The sequence below is a fragment of the Ranitomeya imitator genome, chromosome 6 (assembly GCF_032444005.1).
Source record: "Ranitomeya imitator isolate aRanImi1 chromosome 6, aRanImi1.pri, whole genome shotgun sequence".
In the NCBI taxonomy this organism is placed as follows: domain Eukaryota; kingdom Metazoa; phylum Chordata; class Amphibia; order Anura; family Dendrobatidae; genus Ranitomeya; species Ranitomeya imitator.
In genome coordinates this window covers 29258322-29286255 of record NC_091287.1, presented here as the reverse complement: position 1 = coordinate 29286255, position 27934 = coordinate 29258322, and the positions used below count along the sequence as shown (strand labels likewise).

The window sequence follows — 27934 nt, the reverse complement described above, 5'->3', positions numbered from 1 at the left end:
ATGTTTTACATAGAGACAGGAGAGCAGGAATCCCTTATGTCTGTGTGTGCTGTGTATGAGAGACATCATAGCAGCAAGTGAGTCCTCAACCACTAGCTCAGAGAGAACTGAAAATTGGTTATAGAGGAGAAAACTGGTGAAAAAGTGCAGGATACAAGTCTTATAATGGTCAGGAATAGTGTTATTTGTCATGATGGTTTATTTTGAAAGGTCACTTGAATGGCAGGCACAATTAGCTACTGGAGATTAAAGGGGTTGTCCAGGATTTTATGTTTATGGCCTATCCTGAAGATAAGGGTCAACAATATCAACTAGATTGGCACCAAAACTGATCAGCGAAGTGCTCAGCTGAGCGGATCTGCATAGCTCTGTCAGCCATAGAGTGGTCACAGCAGGGTACCCAGCAGCCACCATTATACGGCGGACGGAGCGGTGTAGTTCCGCTCTGCAGTTGATCACTTCTGGCTGCCACCAGCACCGAGAATAGCTGATCGTTGGCCGGAGGTTTCAGGTGTCGCACCAGATACTGATGACCTAAGAATAGGCCATCAATATAAAGTTCTGGACAACACCTTTGAGCAAACAGCGATATAAAATCCATATGTATTGAGTTCCCCATAGTGATGGCATCAGGCAAAAAAATGTCAAATCCCACTTGTGCCAATTTTTACAATTCGTTCAACCTTCCAGCAGACAATTCTTAGTGGATCCCCTTGTGGTTCCCTATGAGACCTCTAGGATTAAGTAATCTATGGGTGACCACCTCTGCGAATGGTTATTCATAGATATCCCCATGCCACATAAACCCAAAAGTCACAAATCAGGTGGTGCCATCGTTCTCTTCGACTAATGTGGACTTGCCCAAGTATGGTGGCATGAATCTAAACCATGAGAGGCGTTCCCTTTTTTTTACCCTTGGAAACCTTTTCGAAATTATTTTTTTTTACCCAAATTTACTCAAATTATATTTTTTTGTTAAATTGAGTTTTTATTTCGGTTTATATTTAGTTAAAAAAAAATTCACAGTAGTTGCGGCATTTCGTCCTTCACAATTTTAGGAACGTTACTCCAGCTGGCAGAACAGGGCTCGATGGAATACTGTGCCCACCAGGAGCTTGCCTTCATATACGGACGCACAGGACGACCCCTGGATCACCGAGCCATTGTTCGCATACACTTTGGTGATGACGGGATTATCTGAGTGAATATTCTGTACACGGAAGACCTGATGTGGAGAACAAAAGAATGAAAAAATCAGTGAAAACACCCGGAGAGGAATGGAGGCCACATGTAGGTCACGTGTGCGATGGCCCCCGAAGAGGAAGTAGTTATCTATTGATGGGCCAGATTCTCGTATCCTGACCGTAGAGCGTAGAATGGCTCCTGCACCGCAACTAGGGGGCAGCACTCGGCAGGGCTATTCTCAGAGCTAAATGGTTGTCACTATTATTGGGGTATCATGGCTGGATCTGCTATGGTATTGGGCTCTGTGGATAACTCCATGTTGGGAGCTCCATGGTTAACTGTAGGGGGCCCTGTGGTTGGTTTTATAATGGGGGCATAGTGGCTGGCAGTGTTATTGGGCATCATATCCCATTCTCTTAGGCGGCTGCATGGCTAGCTTTGTTATAAGGCACCGTGCCTTGTTCTGGTTTTGGGGCACTATGGGTATGGCTTTTTGGGTTGCGCTGTGCTTGGTTCTATAATAGGGCACTGGGTGAGATTCAGTTTTGGGGTTCTGTACTCGGATACAGTGCTATGTCTTCTAATGGGGTCACCGTGTCAGAGTCTGTTTGGGGGCACGACCTGTTGTGCTATGGGGCATTGTGTCTGCTTCTGTTATTAATGCACTGAGTACTGTTATCGGGGCACATTTTTATTATATACTTTTATGGGGGCATACTTTTATTGTTTTCTACTATGGGGTCACTTTTTTATTATGAGGGTACTGTGTACTGATATGGGGACACTTTTATTATTAGGAGGTTATTGTTATGGGGTTTATTTATATTTTAAGGGTACTATGTAGATTTATGGAGGCATTTATTTTGAGAGTACGATATACTTTTACACAGGCACATCATTATTTTAAGGGTACTGTGTACAGTTATGGGGGCACATATTTATTATGAGGGTATTGTTTTCTGTTATGGGGCATTTTTTAATTATGAGGATACTGGTTATGGGGCACGTTTATATTGCGAGGGTACTATACTGTTAGGGTGGCACTGTTTTATGAGCTTACGGATTACTGTTATAGGGGCACACATATATTTTTAGGGTACTATATACTGCTATAGGGGCACATATATATTTTGAGGGTACTATATACTGTTATGGGGCACATATATATTTTGAGGGTACTATATACTGTTAGAGGCACATATATATTTTGAGGGTACTATATACTGTTATAGAGGCACCTATATATTTTGAGGGTACTATATACTGTTATAGGGGCACATATATATTTTGAGGGTACTATATACTGTTATAGGGGCACACATATATATTTTGAGGGTACTATATACTGTTATAGGGGCACATATATATTTTCAGGTACTATTTACTGTTATGGGGGCAGTTTGCTATCACTTTGCACTCACACTGTGGTACGTGAACCCCATAGGGAAGACCCCGAGGAAGATTTATCAAAACTGTCTGTCTTTGTTGTCCATAGCAACCAATCACTGTGCGCCATTTATTTCTGAAGCTTTGGAAAAATGAAAGCTGAACTGTGGTTGCTATGGGCAACAAAGACCGTGTTTAGGGGGTACTTGTACTGCCTCCATGCTGTGCTTATAATATATGTGTGACCATCATCTTGGGGGCTACTGTAATGCAATTTATCAGTGGGGTAATTATCTAAACTACAGGTGGGGCCTTTGTTTCCCGCCTCCTGAAAAATCTTTCGCCAGCAATGATTGTGCTGCCCCTTCCTTGTCATATTTATAGGCCGTGGACATCTATGTTGCTTAGCAACTGCCTGACTTCCCCTCCGGTGACCACCAGTGAATGACCCGTGTCTGTCATCCCTCACCTCCGAGCCGGGGAGATCTTCTGGGTTGTACATGAAGAGCTTGAATGCGTTTGGATGAGCTCCTGTCCATATATCCCCAGTGGCGGGATCCACAGACAGGTTCTCCAAAAGGGTATCCAGATCTACCTCCTAGTATGCAAAAAAAAAGAGAGAAATACATAAAAAATGTGAAGAAAGATGGATAGATATGAGCAGACATAGAATACAGCGCAAAAGTATTAGACAATTGTGGAAATAAAATTATAGTTTATTTTTATCAGTAACAAAATGCAAAGAGATGAAAAAAAGTGAAATCTAAGACCTCATTCAGACGTCCATTATTTGCGTACGAGCGCCATCTGTGGTTTTCATGCACCTACAATGGTTCTTGAAGCTCTTCACATATCCATGATTTGTTGCGGACCGCGCAAAATGGCGGCGATGTGTCCGATATTGATCCGAATTTCAGATCAAAATCAGAAATGCATGAGTTATGGGTCCGTGAAAAAAAAAAAGGAGTATGAGATAGGAGAAGATGCAAAAACTTTTTTTTTTTTGTCGGAAAAGAAAGATAAATTTGGTCCAAACGCTGATAAAACTCCGATGAAACTCCGACTGAAATCACTGAGGAAACGCGGTCAGTTTTTCTCACACGTGAAAAGAATTAATGTCTGAATGAGGCCTAAGCCCCATCAATATTTGGTGACCGCCCTTCTCCTTCACCGATTCTTCTAGGTTCTTGTGCTCGGTCAGGGATTTTGTAGGGTTATAGTCGGGAGTATGAATAACCAATTCTGCCAAGCAAATGATAATGATTAATATTTCCATGTGTAGGTTGGTACACAGTTATTAACTGAAACAACTGTGTGGGAGGTGTAATCTGGGTGAGGAACAGCAAAATGGTGCTATCTTTGGGTTCATTGTCCTGCTGGAGAATACATTTGGAGCCAATCCGATGCCTCCCTGATGGTATTACAAGATGGCTGTCTTTCTCAGCATTGAAGACACCATTTATGTGGACAAAATCACCAACTCTATTTACTACATCCTGAAGACCCTCATTATGGTGCCAAACTGCCTTTTATTTCAGCCAAACATTTCACATTTTAGTTCATGACGAGTCCACAGAACTTGCTGCTGTATATCTGCACAATCCCTATGTTTTTGTGTACAGTTTAGTCACATTGCCATGTTTCCATGTAGAAGGTCTGCTTTTGAATGCAGTTCTTCTATGCAGACCACTTCTGACCAGACTTCTCCGAACAATTGATGGATGGTCTCACTGGTTGCTACAAGTTCTGAGTTGATGGCACTGCTGGACATCTTCCGATTTCAAAGGAAAGTAATCATGATGTGTCTTTCATTTACTGCACTAAGTTTCCTTGGCTAACCACTTTGTCTACAGTCCTCAACTTTGTCATTTCTTGTGCTTCTTCAAAAGAGCTTGAACAGCACATGTTGAAACCCCAGTCTGCTTTGAAATCTTTGCCTTGGAGAGACCTGGCTGATGCAGTATAACTACCTTGTGTCTTGTTGCTGTGCTCAGTTTTTCTAGTGTGTATGACCTGTGACATGAAACAGCCTCCAAAAACCTCACCTTTGTAGCAGAGTTTGGCTGTTCCTCACCCAAATTAAAGCAGTCGTTCAGCACTATTTTTTTTTTTTTACTGTGAGCGTAAGCACTAACAGGCAAGTGCCTGCACAGAGTGGCCATTGCATGCTCCTGCCAGCGATTTGGCTGCTCCACTTCAACTGAGCAGCTCTTCTTCTTCCGGGCTGCTCTGTTGATAAGGCAGGACTGCAGCATGCATCATGTTGACTGACAGCCAGCTCCCCACAGTTAGGCAGCAGGGAACCAGCTGTCAATCAGCATGACATCATCAGTAACACCCTGTAGACAGAGCAGAGCGGAGAATAAGCCGCTGCGCTGTCAATAGATAGATAATAGATAGATAATCTACTATATACTGTAATTGTCTAATGGTCACTTCCGTCTTTCTGTCTGTCTGTCCTTCTGTCTGTCACGGATATTCATTGGTCGCAGCCTCTGTCAGTCATGGAAAAACAAGTCGCTGATTGGTCGTGTCAAAACAGCCTCGACCAATCAGTGACGCGCACAGTCCGGAAGAAAATGGCCGCTCCTTACTCCCCGCACTCACTGCCCAGCGCCCGCATACGCTGTCCGGTCACCGCTCACACAGGGTTAATGCCGGCGGTAACGGACCGCGTTATGCCGCGGGTAACGCACTCTGTAACCGCTGCTATTAACCTTGTGTGTCCCCAAATTTTTACTATTGATGCTGCCTATGCGGCATCAATAGTAAAAAAATGTAATGTTAAAAATAATTTAAAAAAAACAAAAAACCTGCTATACTCACCCTCCGTAGTCCGCCGAGCCGCTGGCGCCGGCCACCATCTTCCATTCCCGGCGATGTACTGTGAAATTACCCAGAAGACTTAGCGGTCTCGCGAGACCGCTAAGTCTTCAGGGTAATTCCGCAATGCATCCTGGGAAAGGAAGATGGCGGCCGGCGCCAGCGGCTCGGTGGAGCTTCGGTGGATCCCAAGCGTCGGTAACCGCTTCCTGGATCCAGGCGCCAACGGAAGGTGAGTATATAACTATTTTTTATTTTAATTTTTTTTTTTTAACAGGGATATCATGCCCACATTGCTATATACGTGGCCTGCGCAATATACTACGTGGCTGGCCAATATGCAATGTGGGCTGCGCAATATACTACATGGGCTGGGCAATATACTACGTGGGCTGCGCAGTATAATATGTGGGCTGCGCAATATACTATATGGGCTGCGCAATATACAACGTAGGCTGGGCAATATACTATGTGGACTGCGCAATATACTACGTGGCTGGCCAATATGCAATGTGGGCTGCGCAATATACTACATGGGCTGGGCAATATACTACGTGGGCTGCGCAGTATAATACGTGGGCTGCGCAATATACTATATGGGCTGCACAATATACAACGTAGGCTGCGCAATATACTACATGGGCTGGGCAATATACTACATAGGCTGCGCAGTATAATACGTGGGCTGCGCAATATACAAAGTAGGCTGGGCAATATACTGCGTGGGCTGTGCTATATACTACGTGGACTGCGCAATATCCTACATGGGCTGCGCAATATACAAAGTGGGCTGCGCAATATACAACGTGTGCTGTGCAATGTACTGCGTGGGCTGTGCTATACACTACGCATACATATTCTAGAATACCCGATGCGTTAGAATCGGGCAACCATCTAGTAGCTAGATAATGATATATACATATTGGATAGATAATAGAAAGATGATAGATAGATAGATAGATAGATAGATAGATAGATAGATAGATAGATAGATAGATAGATAGATAGATAGATAATAAATAGATTGATAATAGATAGACATATAATAGATAGATGATAGATAGATAATAGATTGATAATAGAGAGATAACAGATAGAGAGATAATAGATAGATAATGGATAGATAGATAGATAGATAGATAGATAGATAGATAGATAGATAAATAGATAGATAATAGATAGATAGATAGATAGATAGATAGATAGATAGATAGATAGATAGATAGATAGATAGTACATCTCTATATATGACAGACAGATCTATAGTTTTACCTTTACTGGGGTGAGGGACCAATCTTCATTTTTCTTGTAGACATTGATGGTGTGAGCTGTGACATCGGCAGCATAGATAAATCTAGAACAAGACACAAAGGTCACAGTAAGGCCGGCGTCACACTAGCGAGTTTTACGGACGTAAGAGCGCATAAAATATGTCCGTAAAACACGCCTAACAAACGTCCCAATTATTCTCTATGCCCCTGCTCCTATCTGCCGTATTTTACTGATCAGTATTATACGGCTTTCTACGGCCGTAGAAAATCGCAGCATGCTGCGTTTGTCACCCTATTGCGCAAAAAAATCGCCAATGAAAGTCTATGGAAGCCAGAAAAATACTGATTTCACACGGACCAGCAGTGTGACTTGCGAGAAACGCCGGCAATTCAGTGCGGTGTACAGTAAAATCACACTGACAGCTTACAATAGAATAGGTAGAATAAATGTGTACACATAGAAAAGGTATATATATGTATATATATATGTCGTTGAGACACACACATATATATATATATATATATAATTTCATAAAGCGCGAGATAGGATTAAAGCCGGTAATTCAATTGCCGGCTTTTCTATCTCCTTCCTAAACCCGACATGATATGAGACCTGGTTTACATACAGTAAACCATCTCATATCACCTTTTTTTTGCATATTCCACACTACTAATGTTAGTAGTGTGTATGTGCAAAATTTGGCCGTTCTAGCTATTAAATTAAAGGGTTAAATCGCAGAAAAAATTGGCGTGGGCTCCCGCACAATTTTGTATGCCAGAGTGGTAAAGCCAGTGACTGAGGGCAGATATTAATAGCCTGGAGAGGGTCCACGGTTATTGGCCCCCCCCCCCCGGCTAAAAACATCTGCCCCCAGCCACCCCAGAAAAGGGCTTTAAAGCTATCTAGCACTGTATAAAGTAATAATATATATACATATATGTGTCTACTGACATATATATATATATATATATATATATATATATATATAGACAGTATATGTTTTTATATTTTTGGGAGCACATGGATCCCTTGTATATCCGTATGTCGGTTTTGCAAGCCTGCGAGAAAATCTCGCAGTACGGATGCCATACGGATTACATACGGATGCCATGCGCAAAATACGCTGAAACACCCTGCCTACGGAGGAGCTACGGACCACTATTTTGGGGACTTTTCAGTGTATTATGGCCGTAATATACGGACCATATTGTCTTACGCCAAGTGTGACGCCGGCCTAACAGTGAAGAATATAGGGGGTAGCAGAGCACTGCCCCCTATTGGTGGGAAACTTGTAATTTTATTGAATCTCAATGTAGGTCAGTGGGATAGGAAGCTAGACTGCGGCGTATTCCAACCTGGGAATGTGGCGAGTATCATCCTCGTAGCCGATGTGTCCACTTACTTTTTGTCATTAGACATGGCGATTCCATTGCCGCTATAGAATCCTGTGACCACTTTCCTGACGTCTCCGGGGCTGTAATACACGACGCCCGTCCATCGCAATCCGACCGCCATTTCCACAGTTTTCAAGGGGATGCTGTTAAAGTAGTAATCAGTGGTGGCGTAGAAGCTCTCGGGCCCAACGGCAACAACATCATTAACACTAAAGAAAGAAAAAAGTAGAAAACCGTTACAGGGGATGGCCAGGATGCTTTTCCAGAAACAGCACCACTCTCATTGAAAGGCCATGTCTGGTATTGCTTGTTGTGTTCCACTGACTTGAAAGAAGAGCCGCAATACCAGACACGGCCTGTGTACAGAAGTGGCGCTGTCTAGGAAAAGAAAAAAAAAATGGTGTTAATCCTGGATATCTCCTTTAACAGCCATATTATTGAAGTGCAGTTGTCAAGTCAGCTCACTTTTCCATAAAATACCAGGAATTGATTTCTGGTCTGCATTTATTTAGGGGTCTGGATTCATTTAACGGGTCTTTATTTGTTCAGGAGTTTTGTGTTAATTTAAGGGGTCTGATTTGGGGTCTGTGTTTGTTAGGCATGTGGATTGGGGTCTGTTTTGATTTTAGGGGTAAGGTTTGGGGTCTGTTTTGATTTTAGGGGTAAGGTTTGGGGTCTGTTTTGATTTTAGGGGTCTGGTTTGGGGTCTGTTTTGATTTTAGGGGTAAGGTTTGGGGTCTGTTTTGATTTTAGGGGTAAGGTTTGGGGTCTGTATTCATTTAACGGGTGTTTATTTGTTTTGTGTTAATTTAAGGGTCTGATTTGGAGTCTGTTAGACATATGGTTTGGGGTCTGTTTTGATTTTAGGGGTCTGGTTTGGGGTCTGTATACATTTTGGGTGTGTGTAAGGAGATCTCACGCACTGCTTGTGATCCAATGTTGAAGGTTCGGGGTGTGAATGGAATAAAGGGGCAGGACACAAAAATGTTGGCGCTTCATATGCCACTTTTCAAAATCTGGATTTTTCTCTCGGATCTCAGCAACGATTATATACATTTTTTCGGAACTGAACGGTCTTTTCAGCTGGTTCTGTACCTGTGAAGAAGTTTATGTCTCACTGTTTTCAGATGGATAAGAGAATTTTCTTCCTTTAAGAATCTAAATATCTCAACAAGGGAGTTTGAATGAGGATGATTCACCACGAAGAGATAAACTGTGCCATCTGGAAGAAGGAAGACAGAGAGAAATCATGATTGAACACCGTGGACTGCGCACAATAATTCATACTGGTGATGTATCTCTATAGCTTTGTGGGATGTCCAAATTGTAGGGTTGCAATTCTCTATGTGGCCACCAGGGGGATGTGAACTCATTATTCAGATCCCTTTGTTGTGAGCTCCCTCTAGTGGTGGCTGCAGGTAGGCAGAATATTATTATTTATAGGGAACAGTTCATATTATGTGTGCAGTCTGATCTGCGGGCGAAGAAGATTGATATACTGTATATGATACTTTTATAGAGAAAATATTCAGTACAACTAGCATTTTATTTATTTCTATCCTTGCTTTGGGAGGTCCTATTAAGTGATTGACTGTGCAATGTGTTAAATGTACCGCCTTATTACTTTATGTGTTAACTTTCAGATTTTTTTCATCCCAAATCACCATGATTTAACGCCAAAAAAAAAAAAAGATTACATTACAAAACCTGATGGAAATCAGGAGGAGGCACTAAGATATCAGATTTTGCAAACAGTTTTTATGAAAGATCTCCTTCCGTTTTGAGTCTACAGCTCCTATGTAGACCAATGTGTCTCCATGGCGACAGACTACAAACGCTGTGTAGTCTGATCCAGTACATGCATCGGGGCCTCATTTCTTTTTTTCCACGCAATGTTGATTGTTGTATCCATGCAGATACATTGGTCCGCATAGGAGCTGCATACACAAAACAATTGATTACTTTTATTAAAGACGATTTGCAAAGTCGATTCAATTTTTGTTTAGAAGCATAGGAGGAACAGTTGTAAAAGTGCACACGCCCTTGAGGCCTATTTGTGTTTTATCTGCACTGGTTTTATTACATGAGGCCATTTCCCCTCGGTTGAACTTCACGTTGGCTGGTGTCCAGCATCAATTGGCCGCCTGCAGATCAGTGACATTGATATGTGTCCTGTGGTATAATAATCGTGAGCCTTGTGTTTAGGCCCAAGATATTCTTAGGTGACCTTGAAAAAGTGTTTACACCGAGCTCCAGTCTGCAGAATACGTCTTCTCTCCTACTTCCCAGGTGCGTGATTATATTTGGAACTTTGAACATAAAACCTCTAAACACCCCTGACATGTCTACTATACATTTCCCATTAAAAAAACAAAAAAAAAACAAACCTATTTTGTAACAATTCTGAAATATGACGATCCTCTGTTATTCCTCCTGGAAATGTGTGACTGATCTGATGATTGGCGCTGTCTGCATGCTCCGGTGATGACGGTGCAGACCCAATTGATAAGGAGACGGCCAATTGTTAATTTATTCATTAATTCCAAGAGGAATAACAGAGGAACAACTTAAAATTGCTCCAGAATTATCCACATTTTTTATTTATTACATATACATTAAATATACTGTACATGACAGGATCATCGTCTTTAATCTGGACAATCTGTGCTACTGTAGATTAAATCTTTGCTGGTCAGTGGCTGTGACAGAGAGAATTAAAGGGGTTGTGTGGTTTGGTCAATCTTTTCTGATCACAGAATATCCAAAATCCAAATATCATAAGCAAGGAGTGTTCAGTTTCCCTGCAGCACCTCCACAGGAGAAATGAGGTATTACAAGGCGGTCATTGAAATGATTCAGCTATTCATGGGTCCTCCAGAGCAAGAGATGATTTTTGTAGCTGTTCTCGGCTTTTTCCAATTGATGAGAGATTAGTTGGACTAAATTAAGCCAAGGAGCCAGCCCCCTTCATGCTTCATTTAAGCATATACAATTTCATTTTTTTGTTTTTAACAAGACAACCCTTTTAATTAGTTTAGGTAATTACTAAGATTTCATTCTGGGTGTTATATTAGTGACCACAGAGCAGGACAAGGATTGGTAATTCTGGTTACAAGTAAGCTGAGCAGCAGCACTCAATGTCAGGCAGCAGCCACAAAAGCAAACAAGATTTTAGGGTGTATAAAAAATATAAAATCCTGTGATCCTAACATAATATTACCTCTCTAGAATTATATTATCACCTCTCCTCAAATATATTATTACACCTCTATAAATCACTTGTGGACCGGAGTCTTTTTTTTCAACCCAAGTAACTATAGTCGCCAACAGTCCCAATTTTCCAGATACAGTCCTGGCAAATTTGGGGCTGTTCCAAGAAAAAAAAGAGGTAGGATTTAAATAAATCCTGCCCATAAGTGAGTGGATTCTTTTAGGAGGTTTCCTGGGTGTGTACGGATGGGGTTGGTTTTAGACATCCCAATGATAAGCATGGGGTCTTTGGGAAAGTTGTGGATGCATGGGGCTGTCCCCATATATTATACTAGCTATTGAACCCGTTCTACGCCCGGGTGGCGAGCATTTATATTGGTATATGGTCTCCATCCTGGTATGTGCTGCTCCCATCCTGCGTCCCCATCCTGCCATGTGCTGCACCCATCCTGCGTCCCCATCCTGGTATGTGCTGCACCCATCCTGCGCCCCCATCCTGTCATGTGTTGCACCATCCTGCGCCCCCGTTCTGTCATGTGCTGCACTATTCTGTCATGGGCTGCTCCCATCCTGCGCCCCCGTTCTGTCATGTGCTGCTCCCATCCATATGCCCCTTACACTGCTCCATAAAGGTTTATGGCCCCCATAAGATGCTCCATAGTATATGCCCCCGTACACTGCTCCATTATGGTTGATGGCCCCCATAAGATGCTCCATAGTGTATGCCCCGTACAGTGCTCCATAAAGGTTTATGGCCCCCATAAGATGCTCCATAGTGTATGCCCCCGTACACTGCTCCATTATGGTTTATGGCCCCCATAAGATGCTCCATAGTGTATGCCCCTGTACACTGCTCCATTATGGTTTATGGCCCCCATAAGATGCTCCATAGTGTATGCCCCGTACACTGCTCCATTATGGTTTATGGCCCCCATAAGATGCTCCATAGTGTATGCCCCCGTACACTGCTCCATTATGGTTTATAGCCCCCATAAGATGCTCCATAGTGTATGCCCCCATACACTGCTCCATTATGGTTTATGGCCCCATAAGATGCTCCAGTGTGTATGACCCCGTATGCTGCAGCAATTTATAAAAAAAAAAAAAACCATACTCATCTATTGTCGCTGGGCGCCAAGTGCTGGGGGGCTGGGCAGGCGGGGACACGAGCGCGCAGTGGGGGTCAGGTGCCGGTATCGCCGCTAGCTCAGGCCCCCCAGCACTTGCTATATTCACCTGTCCCCCGTTCCAGCGCTGTGTCCGCTCCGTGTTCCGGCCCCTCTGGCTGTGACTGTTCAGTCAGAGGGCGGCGCCGGCACGCATTAAGCGCGTCATCGCGCCCTCTGAACTGTGAACGTCACAGCAGAGGACCGGGACACGGAGCGGACACAGCGCTGGAACGGGGGACAGGTGAATATAATACTCACCCTCCTGGCGCGTCCACGGTCCCTGCCTCTCCGGTGGAGATCGCGGTGTGCGTTCAGTGTTTACGCATACCGCGATCTCCTGGGAGCGTCACTTTGTGGGGTCCAGACTGCGCCGGCGCTTGCGCTTGCGCAGTCTATAAAGGCTTTGGACAGAGTGACGATCCCAGCCAGGGCCGGCATCAGCACCCGGCACAGCGGGCAAATGCCGGGGCCCTGGGGAGAGGGGGGGGCCCACTCATGCTGTCATAGATACAGCTGGGAGAGCAGAGCAGGAGATAAGTGCTCTCTCCGCCCACAAAGTCACTGCTGGCTGCGTTCTCTTAACCCCTATGTGCCAGCTCTGACACAAGCATCTTCTCACTCAGTCAGTGCAGCCAGGCAGGCACACATAGGGGTTAACAGAAGGCAGCCAGTGTGACATTGTGGGCGGAGAGAGCATGTTCTCTGCTCTCCCCCCTGGGTGGCTGCAGACAGTGCTGAAGTTTATCAGGCAGATTCCTAGGAGCTCTGTCCTACTAGTGCCTGAGTGACTGCAAAGGTATCCAGCAGTGGTTGCAGTTGTGGCTCAGTCTGCTGCTGTCTCCGCTGCCTAAAAATGTGGGTGATGTCTGGAGGAGCAGCTGGTGGGGTGCAGCCTGTAGCCGCCCAGCTCACCCAGAATACATGCATGCTACACCAAACCTGCACCAGTGGGGTAGGAAGAAGCTTAACCCCTTCCCATCTGTATGAAGGTTATTGCTGAACCTTAAAGATAACAATCCGACCTGCATAAATGGGGTTAACCAGATGCCAGGAGGAAGGGGAGCTGCTGCCATGGATAATACTGAGCTGTGGGCTGTATGTTGGGGCCCCGTGGCCCCAGGCTGGTGACTGGAGGGATTCTGCCCAGTGCTGGCATGTGGGTGATTTCTGCTCCAGAGTCTCAGCTTCTCTCCTCCACATCACACTGTGCAGTCACAGCAACATTGGTTGTGTCTGTCCAGGTCCCAGCAGCTGCCACTGCTCCCACCAAGGACATGGCATCACTTAACCCTTCCCCTGCAGCCACCGGCAACAAATCCACATTATTCCTTGATTAAATCAGGTTCCAACCCAATAGAGGAGCAGACATTTCCTGCTGCCATTAGGGTCCGGGAGGGGGTGACATTGGCTGCCCTGCTACTCTGTAGTGGGGGGTGACAAGTGTAACATGGGGTAACGATGACAGAGAAATGCACAGGATAATAGTGAGAGCGACAGAGGGCAGTGTATGGTATGGAGCAGTCAGGGGGTGGGCTGCAGGATCCCCCCATACTGTACATGACTGCTCGGGACGGAGGCGTTTAATGAGCTTCTAATGACAGGGCACTAATTGGGTCATTAGGGTTTGTGGAAAGGATTCAGCATCAGGTCCCTCATTAATGCCCGAGCCGCCTGTTACTTTGTAGCACAGATCTGTTGGGGCCGCAAAACCAAACAACGTTGTTTATGTAGAAAAGTCTTTGTTTCATAGAAAAACTCAAAACAGAAAAGCACCTCTCCTGTATATATACACTGCACAGCACCTTTCCTCCTGTATACATACACTGCACAGCACCTTTCCTCCTGTATATATACACTGCAGAATTTACAATAGCTGTCACTCATGTAAGAAGTGAAATCTGGCATTGTACTATACATTTCTCTGCCGTATCTGTGCATCATAAATCGGGGTATGTGTTAAAGGGGGGGGGCCCACTGAGACTCTTTCGCCCGGGGCCCTCGAAAACCTGGAGCCGGCCCTGCTCCCAGCGTTATATTATAGATTGTTGATGACTCCCACCTAAGTAGGTGATATCTAAAGAGGTTTATGCAAAACTTGTGCAAATTAAATGTGTAGCACGAGTCCCTTTAAATATGAGAGCTGCAATCTGATTGGTTATTATCCAGTAGTGCTGATAAATTCCCGCCCATGAGGATTCTGTCAGGAAGGAATCAGTCCTGGACATCTTACCCTTTTCATCAATGTACAGGCCCATCCCATGAGGGTTAAAGGAATCTGTGTCGAAGCCTTCACTGATGCGCAGAGGTGTTGGACTGAGGCCGCCATCCTTCAGGTCTAAGAGGAGGATTTGTCCAGGTTCATCGGGAGCAAAGCTCGTCAGGAAAGGAAACTTCAGACCCTAAAAAATGTGCAGCAATTTTTTTTTTATATAGCAGCCATCTCCCACTTCGAATATGGTGACTTTAAAGGGGTTGTCCTATTTTGAACTTTATTATCCTTATTTGAACTTAAAGGGTTTGGTCACTACTTTTTTTTTTATTGATGGCCAACCCTAACCACAGGCCATCAATATATCAATTTTGGTCGGTAGGACACCCTACACCCCCGCTGATCAGCTGTTAATGGTGGAAGTTTTCCTATGCTGCCGGAACACAGCAGCTCCATCATTTCCATAGTGTCTGCGGCCCGGGATGGCAGATCTACCCCCCTATAATAGGGTGTCTCACCCCCACCGATCATATATTAATGGCCTATTATATGGATAGTCCATCAATAAAAAAGTAGTGGCCAAACCCTTTAATCCTGCTCTCTGTGGATACAATTGTATCAGTGCTGATAATGCTCTGTGGAATCCAGACTGATACATTGTAGCAAATGAGCAGAGAGGTTTGTGATGTGTTTAGCTCACAGAGCATTGTCTGCACTGGACTACTGCATGGGCTGAAGGACGACCTCTTCATGGGAACAAGAATGCTACGTATGGATGTGTAGAACTGTGTGTTACTTTGTAACGTCTTATTTTGCTTGTACAAGTTCCCTCCGAGTTATAAAATGCTGCGGAATTAAAATTATTATTATAATTAGGATTATTATTATTACAAAGACCTTGAAAATGACGAGGAGCTGGAGTATAAAGTCTATTGGAAAGTTGTAGAACGTTTCATTCATCCAGAAGTAAAACCTTTATAACGATGATGGGGCATGATTTTCTTTCAGTAAAAAGGATGAAAGGTCACAGTCATAGATAAGATGGATGTAAAAGGTCTCTACAGTCTGTAAGTCTTATCAGTACGAGTCTTCCGGAATATATACTAAAGTCCACGAAACCCTAAAAATACTTCTGCACCTGTCACTGACTGCGCACCCGGAGCGGGGGAGGGGGGTGTTGTTTGAAAATATAAGAAAATGACATAATCTATGAGAGATATAGAACTTATTCAGTGGTCGCCAATCCCGTACACAGGATATTACTTTTCCATACGTACTCATGCACCTCCCAATATTTCACTCCCTATATGAAAAATATTGTTTTATAGGTTAGAAATAGATTGCTACAAGCTGATGTACATTTTCTTCCTATTGATATAGTTTTTCTACTTGCTGATGTAATTTTCTACTTGCTGGTTTCATCCCTCTACTTACTGACATTATACAGTACCTCTAATTGCTAATCACATTGCTCTACTTGCTGGCATCTTTTTTTTTACCTTACTGATGTCATCCCTTTACTTGCTGATGTCATCCCTTTACTTGCTGATGTCATTCCTCTATTTTCCCAGATCATTTTTTACTTGCTGATATCATTCTTTTATTTTCCTGTCATTTTCTACTTGCTGATGTCATCTCTTTACTTGCTGATGCCATTCTTCTATTTTCCTACATCATTTTCCACTTCCTGATGTCATCCCTTTACTTTCTGATGTCAATACTCTACTTTCCTGTCATTCCTCTATTTTCCTATGTCATTTTCTACTTGCTGGTGTCATCCCTTTACTTGCTTATGTTATTCTCCTATTTTCCTACATCATTTTCCACTTCCTGATGTCATCACTTTACTTGCTGACATCATTCCTCTATTTTCCTACATCATTTTATACTTGCTGATGTCATCCCTTTATTGCCGATGTCATTCTCCTATTTTCCTACACCATTTTCTACTCGCTGATGTCAACGCTCTACTTTCTGATATAATTCCTCTTCTTGCAGAGGCTATTTTCTATTCTTTAATGTCATCACTCTATTTTCTGATCTCATTGCCCTTCTCACCGGCACCACTTTTCTACTTGCCGATGTCATTTTTCTACATCAATCTCTGTGACATATTTCAAGAAATAGCGAATACTCACAGTACTTATAAAGGCCAAACCATTAGGAAGGATTTCAATATCTTCAGAACCGACCTCTGCAAAGGAAAACAACATGAGGTTATGAGAGATTCTTTATTACAGAGCAGCATTCACAATTCTACAAGCTTCAGATTTAAAAATCTCTAAGCAATATGTAATGCCCGAGTTGGGTTATATAGACGTGTACCGATTACTCCTGATGGATTTGCTTAGCTTACACGTCATTAAAGTGTTGTCTAATTCTTTTTATAAGTTTAAACCATGGTTCTAAAATAAAGAAAACACTCATCTCCCGTACCCCACCAAGACCCTACACCGCTGCCCATGTCCTTGGCTGGTCTCAAGGCTTTCTCTACCGGTAGCGGACATCAGATGACCACTACAGCCAATCAACAGGTACTGATTGGCTGCATTGGTCATGTTCCATCAGACAGACTGACTGCAGCGGTCATCTAAGTGGTCATATGGATGAGTATATGTTTCTTTTTGTTGTTAAGTCCACTGTTGTGAATTCTGTGGCAGAGCTCCCTCCTGTGGTCACAAGTGGTACTTCGGCTGATTCTCTCTGTGAGCTTCTGTTGGTGGAGGGAAGTGGTACTGCGGCTTCTGAGTTTCCTCCCTCAGGTGATCTGGTGAGGTCGTTAGGTGCTTCTCTACTTAACTCCACCTAATGCTTTGATCCTGGCTTCCTGTCAATGTTCCAGTGTTGGACTTGCTTTTCCCTGGATCATTCCTGTGGCCTGCTGCTCTGCATAGCTAAGTTCTACTTTGCTATTTGTTTGCTATTTTTTCTGTCCAGCTTGTCTAATTTGTTGCTGGAAGCTCTGGGACGCAAAGGGTGTACCTCCGTGCCGTTAGTTCGGTACGGAGGGTCTTTTTGCCCCCTTTGCGTGGTTTTCTTTAGGGTTTTGTGTAGACCGCAAAGTTGCCTTTTCTATCCTCGCTCTGTTAAGAAAGTCGGGCCTCACTTTGCTGAATCTATTTCATCTCTACGTTTGTCTTTTCATCTTAACTCACAGTCATTATGTGTGGGGGGCTGCCTTTTCCTTTGGGGTATTTCTCTGAGGCAAGGTAGGCTTATTTTCTATCTTCAGGCTAGTTAGTTTCTCAGGCTGCGCCGAGTTGCATAGGCAGAGTTAGGCGCAATCCACGGCTGCCTCTAGTGTTGTTTGGAGAGGATTAGGGATTGTGGTCTGCAGAGTTCCCACGTCTCAGAGCTCGTTCTATGATTTTGGGTTATTGTCAGATCACTGTATGTGCTCTGACCGCTATGTCCATTGCGGTACTGAATTGCCTTTCATAACAGTACAGGAAGCCAAAAGTACTAATGATTCTCAATAGAGGGAAAGGAGAAGTTCTGAGACCATTTTTTTTTCTTTGCACTGTGTTTTGCCTTTTTTTCCCCTAGACATTTGGGTGGTTCAGTACACAGGTGTAGCGATGGACATTAGAAGTCTGTCTTCATTTGTGGATCAGCTCTCGGCAAGAGTACAAAAGATTCAAGACACTATTGATCAGAAATCTATGTTAGAACCAAGAATTCCTATTCCTGATTTGTTTTTTGGAGATAGAACTAAGTTTCTGAGTTTCAAAAATAATTGTAAATTATTTCTGGCCTTGAAACCTCGCTCCTCTGGTGATCCAGTTCAACAGGTTTTGATTGTTATTTCTTTTTTGCGCGGCGACCCTCAGGACTGGGCATTTTCTCTTGCGTCAGGAGATCCTGCATTGAGTAATATCGATGCGTTTTTCCTGGCGCTCGGATTGCTGTACGATGAACCTAATTCAGTGGATCAGGCAGAGAAAAATTTGCTGGCTCTTTGTCAGGGTCAAGATGAGATAGAGGTATATTGTCAGAAATTTAGAAAGTGGTCCGTGCTCACTCAATGGAATGAATCTGCGCTGGCAGCTATGTTCAGAAAGGGTCTCTCTGAAGCCCTTAAGGATGTCATGGTGGGATTTCCTATGCCTGCTGGTTTGAATGAGTCTATGTCTTTGGCCATTCAGATCGGTCGACGCTTGCGTGAGCGTCAATCTGTGCACCATTTGGCGGTATTACCTAAGCTTAAACCTGAGCCTATGCAGTGCGATAGGACTTTGACCAGAGTTGAACGGCAAGAACACAGACGTCTGAATGGGCTGTGTTTCTACTGTGGTGATTCCACTCATGCTATCTCTGATTGTCCTAAGCGCACTAAGCGGTTCGCTAGGTCTGCCACCATTGGTACGGTACAGTCAAAATTTCTTCTGTCCGTTACCTTGATCTGTTCTTTGTCATCGTATTCTGTCATGGCATTTGTGGATTCAGGCGCTGCCCTGAATTTGATGGACTTGGAGTATGCTAAGCGTTGTGGGTTTCTCTTGGAGCCCTTGCGGTGTCCTATTCCATTGAGAGGAATTGATGCCACGCCTTTGGCCAAGAATAAGCCTCAATACTGGACCCAGCTGACCATGTGCATGGCTCCTGCACATCAGGAGGTTATTCGCTTTCTGGTGTTGCATAATCTGCATGATGTGGTCGTGTTGGGGTTGCCATGGCTACAAGCCCACAATCCAGTATTAGATTGGAAATCCATGTCGGTGTCCAGCTGGGGTTGTCAGGGGGTACATGGTGATGTTCCATTTCTGTCAATTTCGTCATCCACCCCTTCTGAGGTTCCAGAGTTCTTGTCTGATTACCGGGATGTATTTGATGAGCCCAAGTCCGATGCCCTACCTCCGCATAGGGATTGTGATTGTGCTATCAATTTGATTACTGGTAGTAAATTCCCAAAAGGTCGACTGTTTAATTTATCCGTGCCTGAGCACGCCGCTATGCGCAGTTATGTGAAGGAATCCCTGGAGAAGGGGCATATTCGCCCGTCATCGTCACCATTAGGAGCAGGGTTCTTTTTTGTAGCCAAGAAGGATGGTTCGCTGAGACCTTGTATAGATTACCGCCTTCTAAATAAGATCACGGTTAAATTTCAGTACCCCTTGCCATTGTTATCTGATTTGTTTGCTCGGATTAAGGGGGCTAGTTGGTTCACCAAGATAGATCTTCGTGGTGCATATAATCTGGTGCGAATCAGGCGAGGAGATGAATGGAAAACTGCATTTAATACGCCCGAGGGTCATTTTGAGTATCTAGTGATGCCATTCGGACTTGCCAATGCTCCATCAGTGTTTCAGTCCTTTATGCATGACATCTTCCGAGAGTACCTGGATAAATTCCTGATTGTGTACTTGGATGACATTTTGGTCTTCTCGGATGATTGGGAGTCTCATGTGAAGCAGGTCAGAACGGTTTTTCAGGTCCTGCGTGCTAATTCTTTGTTTGTGAAGGGATCAAAGTGTCTCTTTGGTGTGCAGAAGGTTTCATTTTTGGGGTTCATCTTTTCCCCTTCTACTATCGAGATGGATCCTGTTAAGGTCCAAGCCATCCATGATTGGACTCAGCCGACATCTCTGAAAAGTCTGCAAAAGTTCCTGGGCTTTGCTAATTTTTATCGTCGCTTCATCTGCAATTTTTCTAGTATTGCCAAACCATTGACCGATTTGACCAAGAAGGGTGCTGATTTGGTCAATTGGTCTTCTGCTGCTGTGGAAGCTTTTCAAGAGTTGAAGCGTCGTTTTTCTTCTGCCCCTGTGTTGTGTCAACCAGATGTTTCTCTTCCGTTCCAGGTCGAGGTTGATGCTTCTGAGATTGGAGCAGGGGCTGTTTTGTCGCAGAGAGGTTCTGATTGCTCAGTGATGAAACCATGCGCTTTTTTTTCCAGGAAGTTTTCGCCTGCTGAGCGAAATTATGATGTGGGCAACCGAGAGTTGCTGGCCATGAAGTGGGCATTCGAGGAGTGGCGTCATTGGCTTGAAGGAGCTAAGCATCGCGTGGTGGTATTGACTGATCATAAGAACTTGACTTATCTTGAGTCTGCTAAGCGGTTGAATCCTAGACAGGCTCGTTGGTCGCTGTTTTTTGCCCGTTTTGACTTTGTGATTTCGTACCTTCCGGGCTCTAAAAATGTGAAGGCGGATGCTCTGTCTAGGAGTTTTGTGCCCGACTCTCCGGGTTTGTCTGAGCCGGCGGGTATCCTCAAGGAAGGAGTAATTGTGTCTGACATCTCCCCTGATTTGCGGCGGGTGCTGCAAAAATTTCAGGCTAATAAACCTGATCGTTGTCCAGCGAAGAGACTGTTTGTCCCTGATAGGTGGACCAATAAAGTTATCTCTGAGCTTCATTGTTCGGTGTTGGCTGGTCATCCTGGAATCTTTGGTACCAGAGAGTTAGTGGCTAGATCCTTTTGGTGGCCGTCTCTGTCGCGGGATGTGCGTGCTTTTGTGCAGTCCTGTGGGATTTGTGCTCGGGCTAAGCCCTGCTGTTCTCGTGCCAGTGGGTTGCTTTTGCCCTTGCCGGTCCCGAAGAGGCCTTGGACACATATCTCTATGGATTTTATTTCTGATCTTCCCGTTTCTCAAAAGATGTCAGTCATTTGGGTGGTCTGTGATAGCTTTTCTAAGATGGTCCATCTGGTACCCTTGTCTAAATTGCCTTCCTCCTCTGATTTGGTGCCATTGTTCTTCCAGCATGTGGTTCGTTTGCATGGCATTCCAGAGAATATCGTTTCTGACAGAGGTTCCCAGTTTGTTTCAGGGTTTTGGCGAGCCTTTTGTGGTAGGATGGGCATTGACTTGTCTTTTTCCTCGGCTTTCCATCCTCAGACTAATGGCCAGACCGAACGAACCAATCAGACCTTGGAAACATATCTGAGATGCTTTGTTTCTGCCGATCAGGATGACTGGGTGTCCTTTTTGCCTTTGGCTGAGTTCGCCCTTAATAATCGGGCCAGCTCGGCTACCTTGGTTTCGCCATTTTTCTGCAATTCTGGGTTCCATCCTCGTTTCTCTTCAGGACAGGTTGAGTCTTCGGACTGTCCTGGTGTGGATACTGTGGTGGACAGGTTGCAGCAGATTTGGACTCATGTAGTGGACAATTTGACCTTGTCCCAGGAGAAGGCTCAACGTTTCGCTAATCGCAGACGCCGTGTGGGTCCCCGACTTCGTATTGGGGATCTGGTTTGGTTATCTTCTCGTCATATTCCTATGAAGGTTTCCTCTCCTAAGTTTAAACCTCGTTTCATTGGTCCGTATAGGATTTCTGAGGTTCTTAATCCTGTGTCTTTTCGTCTGACCCTTCCAGATTCTTTTTCCATACATAACGTATTCCATAGGTCATTGTTGCGGAGATATGTGGCACCTATGGTTCCATCTGTTGATCCTCCTGCCCCGGTTTTGGTGGAGGGGGAATTGGAGTATATTGTGGAGAAGATTTTGGATTCTCGTGTTTCTAGACGGAAACTCCAGTATCTGGTTAAATGGAAGGGTTATGCTCAGGAAGATAATTCATGGGTTTTTGGCTCTGATGTCCATGCTCCCGATCTTGTTCGTGCCTTTCATGTGGCTCATCCTGGTCGGCCTGGGGGCTCTGGTGAGGGTTCGGTGACCCCTCCTCAAGGGGGGGTACTGTTGTGAATTCTGTGGCAGAGCTCCCTCCTGTGGTCACAAGTGGTACTTCGGCTGATTCTCTCTGTGAGCTTCTGTTGGTGGAGGGAAGTGGTACTGCGGCTTCTGAGTTTCCTCCCTCAGGTGATCTGGTGAGGTCGTTAGGTGCTTCTCTACTTAACTCCACCTAATGCTTTGATCCTGGCTTCCTGTCAATGTTCCAGTGTTGGACTTGCTTTTCCCTGGATCATTCCTGTGGCCTGCTGCTCTGCATAGCTAAGTTCTACTTTGCTATTTGTTTGCTATTTATTCTGTCCAGCTTGTCTAATTTGTTGCTGGAAGCTCTGGGACGCAAAGGGTGTACCTCCGTGCCGTTAGTTCGGTACGGAGGGTCTTTTTGCCCCCTTTGCGTGGTTTTCTTTAGGGTTTTGTGTAGACCGCAAAGTTGCCTTTTCTATCCTCTCTCTGTTAAGAAAGTCGGGCCTCACTTTGCTGAATCTATTTCATCTCTACGTTTGTCTTTTCATCTTAACTCACAGTCATTATGTGTGGGGGGCTGCCTTTTCCTTTGGGGTATTTCTCTGAGGCAAGGTAGGCTTATTTTCTATCTTCAGGATAGTTAGTTTCTCAGGCTGTGCCGAGTTGCATAGGCAGAGTTAGGCGCAATCCACGGCTGCCTCTAGTGTTGTTTGGAGAGGATTAGGGATTGCGGTCTGCAGAGTTCCCACGTCTCAGAGCTCGTTCTATGATTTTGGGTTATTGTCAGATCACTGTATGTGCTCTGACCGCATGTCCATTGTGGTACTGAATTGCCTTTCATAACAGTCCACCATTGGTCCATATTTATTTGATAGGCCGCCATAACAATGAAGGGGCTCTGAGGCTCCTTAAAATGCTGAGCAGCTCACCCTAAGTCTAGGTCATAATGGGTGGTCGCCTTCCCCAATAGGGCACATAAAAAGGGGTCAGTGAAAATCTATCCATGGTCCAGTTACTCAATGTTGGCCATGGTATTGAATCCAGACCCAAGGGCCGGGTATCAGGAATAAGGTTCTTATCATAGCCTGAACCACAATCATAGTAACATAGTAACATAATTAGTAAGGCCGAAAAAATACATTTGTCCATCCAGTTCAGCCTATATTCCATCATAATAAATCCCCAGATCTACGTCCTTCTACAGAACCTAATAATTGTATGATACAATATTGTTCTGCTCCAGGAAGACATCCAGGCCTCTCTTGAACCCCTCGACTTAGTTTGCCATCTCCACCTCCTCAGGCAAGCAATTCCAGATTCTCACTGCCCTAACAGTAAAGAATCCTCTTCTATGTTGGTGGAAAAACCTTCTCTCCTCCAGACACAAAGAATGCCCCCTTGTGCCCGTCACCTTCCTTGGTATAAACAGATCCTCAGCGAGATATTTGTATTGTCCCCTTATATACTTATACATAGTTATTAGATCGCCCTTCAGTCGTCTTTTTTCTAGAGTAAATAATCCTAATTTCGCTAATCTATCTGGGTATTGTAGATCTTCCATCCCCTTTATTAATTTTGTTGCCCTCCTTTGTACTCTCTCTAGTTCCATTATATCCTTCCTGAGCACCGGTGCCCAAAACTGGACACAGTACTCCATGTGCGGTCTAACTAGGGATTTGTACAGAGGCAGTATAATGCTCTCATCATGTGTATCCAGACCTCTTTTAGGCTACGTTCACATTAGCGTTGCGCCGCCGTGCGTCGGCGACGCAACGCGTGACGCACGCTAAAACGCGTGCGTCGTTTTCCGACGAAAATCGGACGCACAGAAAATGCTACATGTAGCGTTTTCTTGCGTCCGACGCTAGCGTCGGAAACGACGCACGTGGCGAAAAACGCCACCAAAACGACGCACGCGTCCCCTATGTTAAACATAGGGGCGCGTCGCCGCTGCGTCGCCGCTGCGTCGCCGGCGCAACAGCGACGCACATTGGCGGAACGCCAATGTGAACGTAGCCTAAATGCATCATGGTTTCTGAACATTGTGCTGAGGTTCCATACTGTGACATCCATGGATCATGGGACACCCCGTGCTGGAACCACAAGAGCCACTGATTTCGGAGATGGATTTATAAGGTCCAGATCCTTTATTTGTAAGATTTATATGTTTTAGGTTTCATTACAAGATGTCATGCAGATAACATGCAATGTAAAAACCCACCTATCCCTTTCAGGAGTTGACAGTTTGGGAGGTCTACCGGCTCCACTTCATTGAAGATTTTGGTTCTATGGCTACAAAAAAAAAATAATAATAAGTCATAAAATCTCATATGGGATATAGAAAAAAAAACAATATATTCATAAATAATAGAGTGTGTTTTGATTGCCATGGGAAAAATGGAAATCCCTGCATGTGTTGTCGCTTTTGAACAGCCACGAAACCTGAAGCCGCGGAGACTCAAACACATTTTTCGCGTGGCCGAACTCACTCTGTTAGCACCCGAGCATGCTCAGATAACGCCTGATCCGAGCACGCTCACTCATCACTAGCAGAGGAAGCTTAGAAAAGGGAGTAGGTCTAAATTAAGCTACCGCCTGTTGATTTCCAGGATTGATATGGTTGAATATGCCATGCTAGCTATGTGTCATCACTTTAAAAGATGTGAATACCACTTTAAGTCTTGTATAATCTAAAAAAAAGGGCTACTTCCATATTATAGATTTATAGTAAAGAGCTGCTGCTGTGTTCGGTTTATTACGCTATAGTTGTATGTGTAACGTTATAAGCATACAAAACACAATAAGGAAGGATGAAAAACTGCTACTAGTGAGCACTCAATGCCAGTCAGCTTCATGGAAAGCTACGTAAATATTATCTTGCAGAAGAAAGGAAATGGCCTCAGAAGAAGGAGATACTACTTTATCAAATACAGGTGAAATCACATTTTAGGACGTCCTGCGTGTTTGCCCTTTAATTGTAAGCAGCGCTGCATTAATTGCCATTCTCCACTGATTTTTGCTTACCTAATAGTAGAGACCTTTACCCCAGATCCGCATGGCCTTGGATAATGCTTTGTGCAGACATTTGTACAGATTTCACAACGTATTGTCATATTCCAATATTGTATGATGATGACCTGTGAGGGGTCCTGAACTTGGGCGGCTCATTGCCAAAAAGTAAGTTAAAATGAAATGAGGGCACAAATACAGACTGACAAGTAGCAGAGCGGTAATATTCATAGAAATAAGTTCCAAAGACGGAATAAGAAGAATTGTCCAGGAAGCTGGAAGTAAACTAAACACCATGATGAGAAATTTTGGAGGGCTAAAGGTTTGCTTAGGCTTTTGTCATAGTTGTATATGGAAGATTGTACATTTTGGGGAAAATCTACTCTATACACACATGCCATTTTATACTTTGAATGAATCTCTAATGAAAGAGTACAAAACGGAGAAAGATTTGATAATAAACTAAAATAATAGTGCACAATGTCAGTCTGCTGTATTGAAAGCCAACTCAATATTGTCGTGTTTTAAAAGTTTTAGAACAGACTTGGTTGCAAAATAAATAAAAATGTACTGGAACATCATAGGAATTACTATTTCCCCTAAGAAAAAGCTGTTGGGCAATATACACATTATATACAGTATATAAAGACAACAAAAAGTGTTTTCACATCTTAAAGCATATTCACAAGATAGGTAAAAAAAAAAAAGTCCCACCTCTAGGGCTTATGTCTGGAAGCAAGGTCCCCACAGTGTAGGACTGGGGAGGCAAGGGCACACTAGTGACATTAACTCTACGGGGCCCATTATTAAGCTACATGCAAATATTACACTGCCATCACTCGCAAATTTCCTTCTGCTTCTATACACTCCCTGACAGAAGTTATGTCGCTTATCCATGTTATGTAAATAAAAGCTTATAACCTGACGTTAAATTCATCCATTGGTTGTATAAATTATTCTTTTGAAAGCTGAAACCCTCCGAAATGTGGTTTAGGTTAAGAAAATAAATTGACTTAACCTAAACCACATTTCGGAGGGTTTCAGCTTTCAAAAGAATAATTTATACAACCAATGGATGAATTTAACGTCAAGTTATAAGCTTTTATTTACATAACATGGATAAGCGACATAACTTCTGTCAGGGAGTGTATATTAGAATCCTAGGGAGATTGTTGGGTGAATGAGGAGACGCTCCTTTTTTCTGTACACAGAGAATCAAATATATTGGGCAAACTGCTGCTCATGTTGGGGGTAAGTGACTGCATAGGGGCCCACCGGGGGATTCACCTGTCACCCCGTGGGCCAGTCCAGACCTGGAGTCCGACATTATCAATGGCTGCGCTTGCTCGTCTCCCTTCATTCAATTCTGTAGGAACACATCTGAGCAAACATACAAGACCCAGAATTTCTTGACGAGTGTCGTGCACAGATCAGACATTGTGAAGAAGATGCAATTACAACAATACTGATTAACAATTAACTGAACGCTAATCCAAGATATTGTCGGCAAGTCGAGGTCTGCAACAAAAATGCCAGGAAGTTAGAAGAGCTAAAAGTAGTGAAGAAAAGGAAGACAAGTCACTTACCAAAAATTCAGGATCCTTTCCCCCAGGAGAGCGAGGACTGCCCCAACAAGGGTGATTTTTAAGAGTTTCCCCATGTCTGCACTGCTGTCCTTGGTTTCTTAGCTGAATTTTATGATGTAAGAGCCAGAGATCCGGGGGATGATATCTGATCGCAGCCGCACAACCACTGAGTGCTAGAACTTGTATTACCTGCCTTTTATTTGTAAACCTGTCACATCAGCACTTTTCAGACCCTGCCAAGTTATATTTTTATTGATTTATTGTTGCAGGTTGTAGTTTCATTGGTGACATATTAGTAGTTGCTATTGATAATTATACTTATTGCATAGTTATTATTTTTTACAATAGAGGAGCACTATTTTTTCCCACTTCATAAATGAAAGAATTCTGAAATCTGCAGTCACCACTAGAAGAATGTTGTGAATTCTGCTCTTGGGCTCCCTCCGGTGGTTATGAGTGGTAGTGCTGCTGTCTTTGGATCGCAGCATTTATCAGGTGTGTCCACTTATTGCAATTTGGACTGGGCTATATCTTGCTTGATCCTTTAGTCAGTGCCAGTTGTCCATTGTTTTTGGAGGATTCACATCCCTACCTGGTCTCTCCTGTTTTGCTGTTCTTTTCAACAAAGATAAGTTCTGGCTTTGTTTTTGCTGTCCACATGCTGTGGGCCTTATAGTTCAGTGCATTTTCATGTTTTGTCTTGTCCAGCTTTGTCTGTGTAGGGATTTTTTGCAGCCAAGCAGTATCTCTGGAGATGCAGATATACCCTCCATGTCTTTAGTCAGATGTGGAGATTTGTATTTTCTGTGGTGGATATTTTCTAGTGTTTTTATACTGACCGCATAGTACTCTGTCCTATTCTTTTTTTTTTTAGCTAGAAAGGCCTCCTTTGCTAAATCCTGATTTCAGTCTGCGTATGTCATTTCCCTCTCCTCTCACAGTCAATATTTGTGGGGGGCTGTCTATCCTTTGGGGATTTTCTCTGAGGCAAGATAGTCTTCCCGTTTCTATCTTTAGGGGAAGTTAGTTCTTAGGCTGCGTCGAGGTGTCTAGGGAGTGTTAGGTACATCCCACGGCTACTTCTAGTTGCGTTGCT

The 27934-nt window shown here is 43.9% G+C and overlaps 2 protein-coding genes across 2 annotated transcripts in view; both read right to left on the bottom strand.

Moving 5' to 3' along the window:
* LOC138641748 (serum paraoxonase/arylesterase 2-like) overlaps positions 1 to 27934 on the bottom strand; it is a 112076-nt gene that overhangs the window by 10876 nt on the left and 73266 nt on the right. The window lies entirely within an intron of this gene.
* LOC138641749 (serum paraoxonase/arylesterase 2-like) lies at positions 188 to 27016 on the bottom strand. Its single transcript, XM_069729378.1, has 9 exons — positions 26839 to 27016; positions 24465 to 24535; positions 16787 to 16842; positions 14670 to 14838; positions 9156 to 9282; positions 8069 to 8269; positions 6667 to 6748; positions 3041 to 3169; positions 188 to 1225 (listed from the first exon to the last, which is right to left on the bottom strand). Exons 1-9 carry the CDS (start codon positions 26910 to 26912, stop codon positions 1064 to 1066), a joined length of 1071 nt encoding a protein of 356 aa, XP_069585479.1. The 5' UTR covers positions 26913 to 27016; the 3' UTR covers positions 188 to 1063.

What these genes read in the sequence shown, in the direction of transcription:
- LOC138641749 (XM_069729378.1), bottom strand. Translation starts at nt 26,912, where the DNA reads ATGGGGAAACTCTTAAAAATCACCCTTGTTGGGGCAGTCCTCGCTCTC. An exon ending in GCCATGTCTAATGACAAAAA is followed by an intron (nt 6,749 to 8,068) that starts GTAAGTGGACAC and finishes GTCTTGTTCTAG; the next exon opens with ATTTATCTATGCTGCCGATG. An exon ending in GGTCCCTCACCCCAGTAAAG is followed by an intron (nt 3,170 to 6,666) that starts GTAAAACTATAG and finishes TTTGCATACTAG; the next exon opens with GAGGTAGATCTGGATACCCT.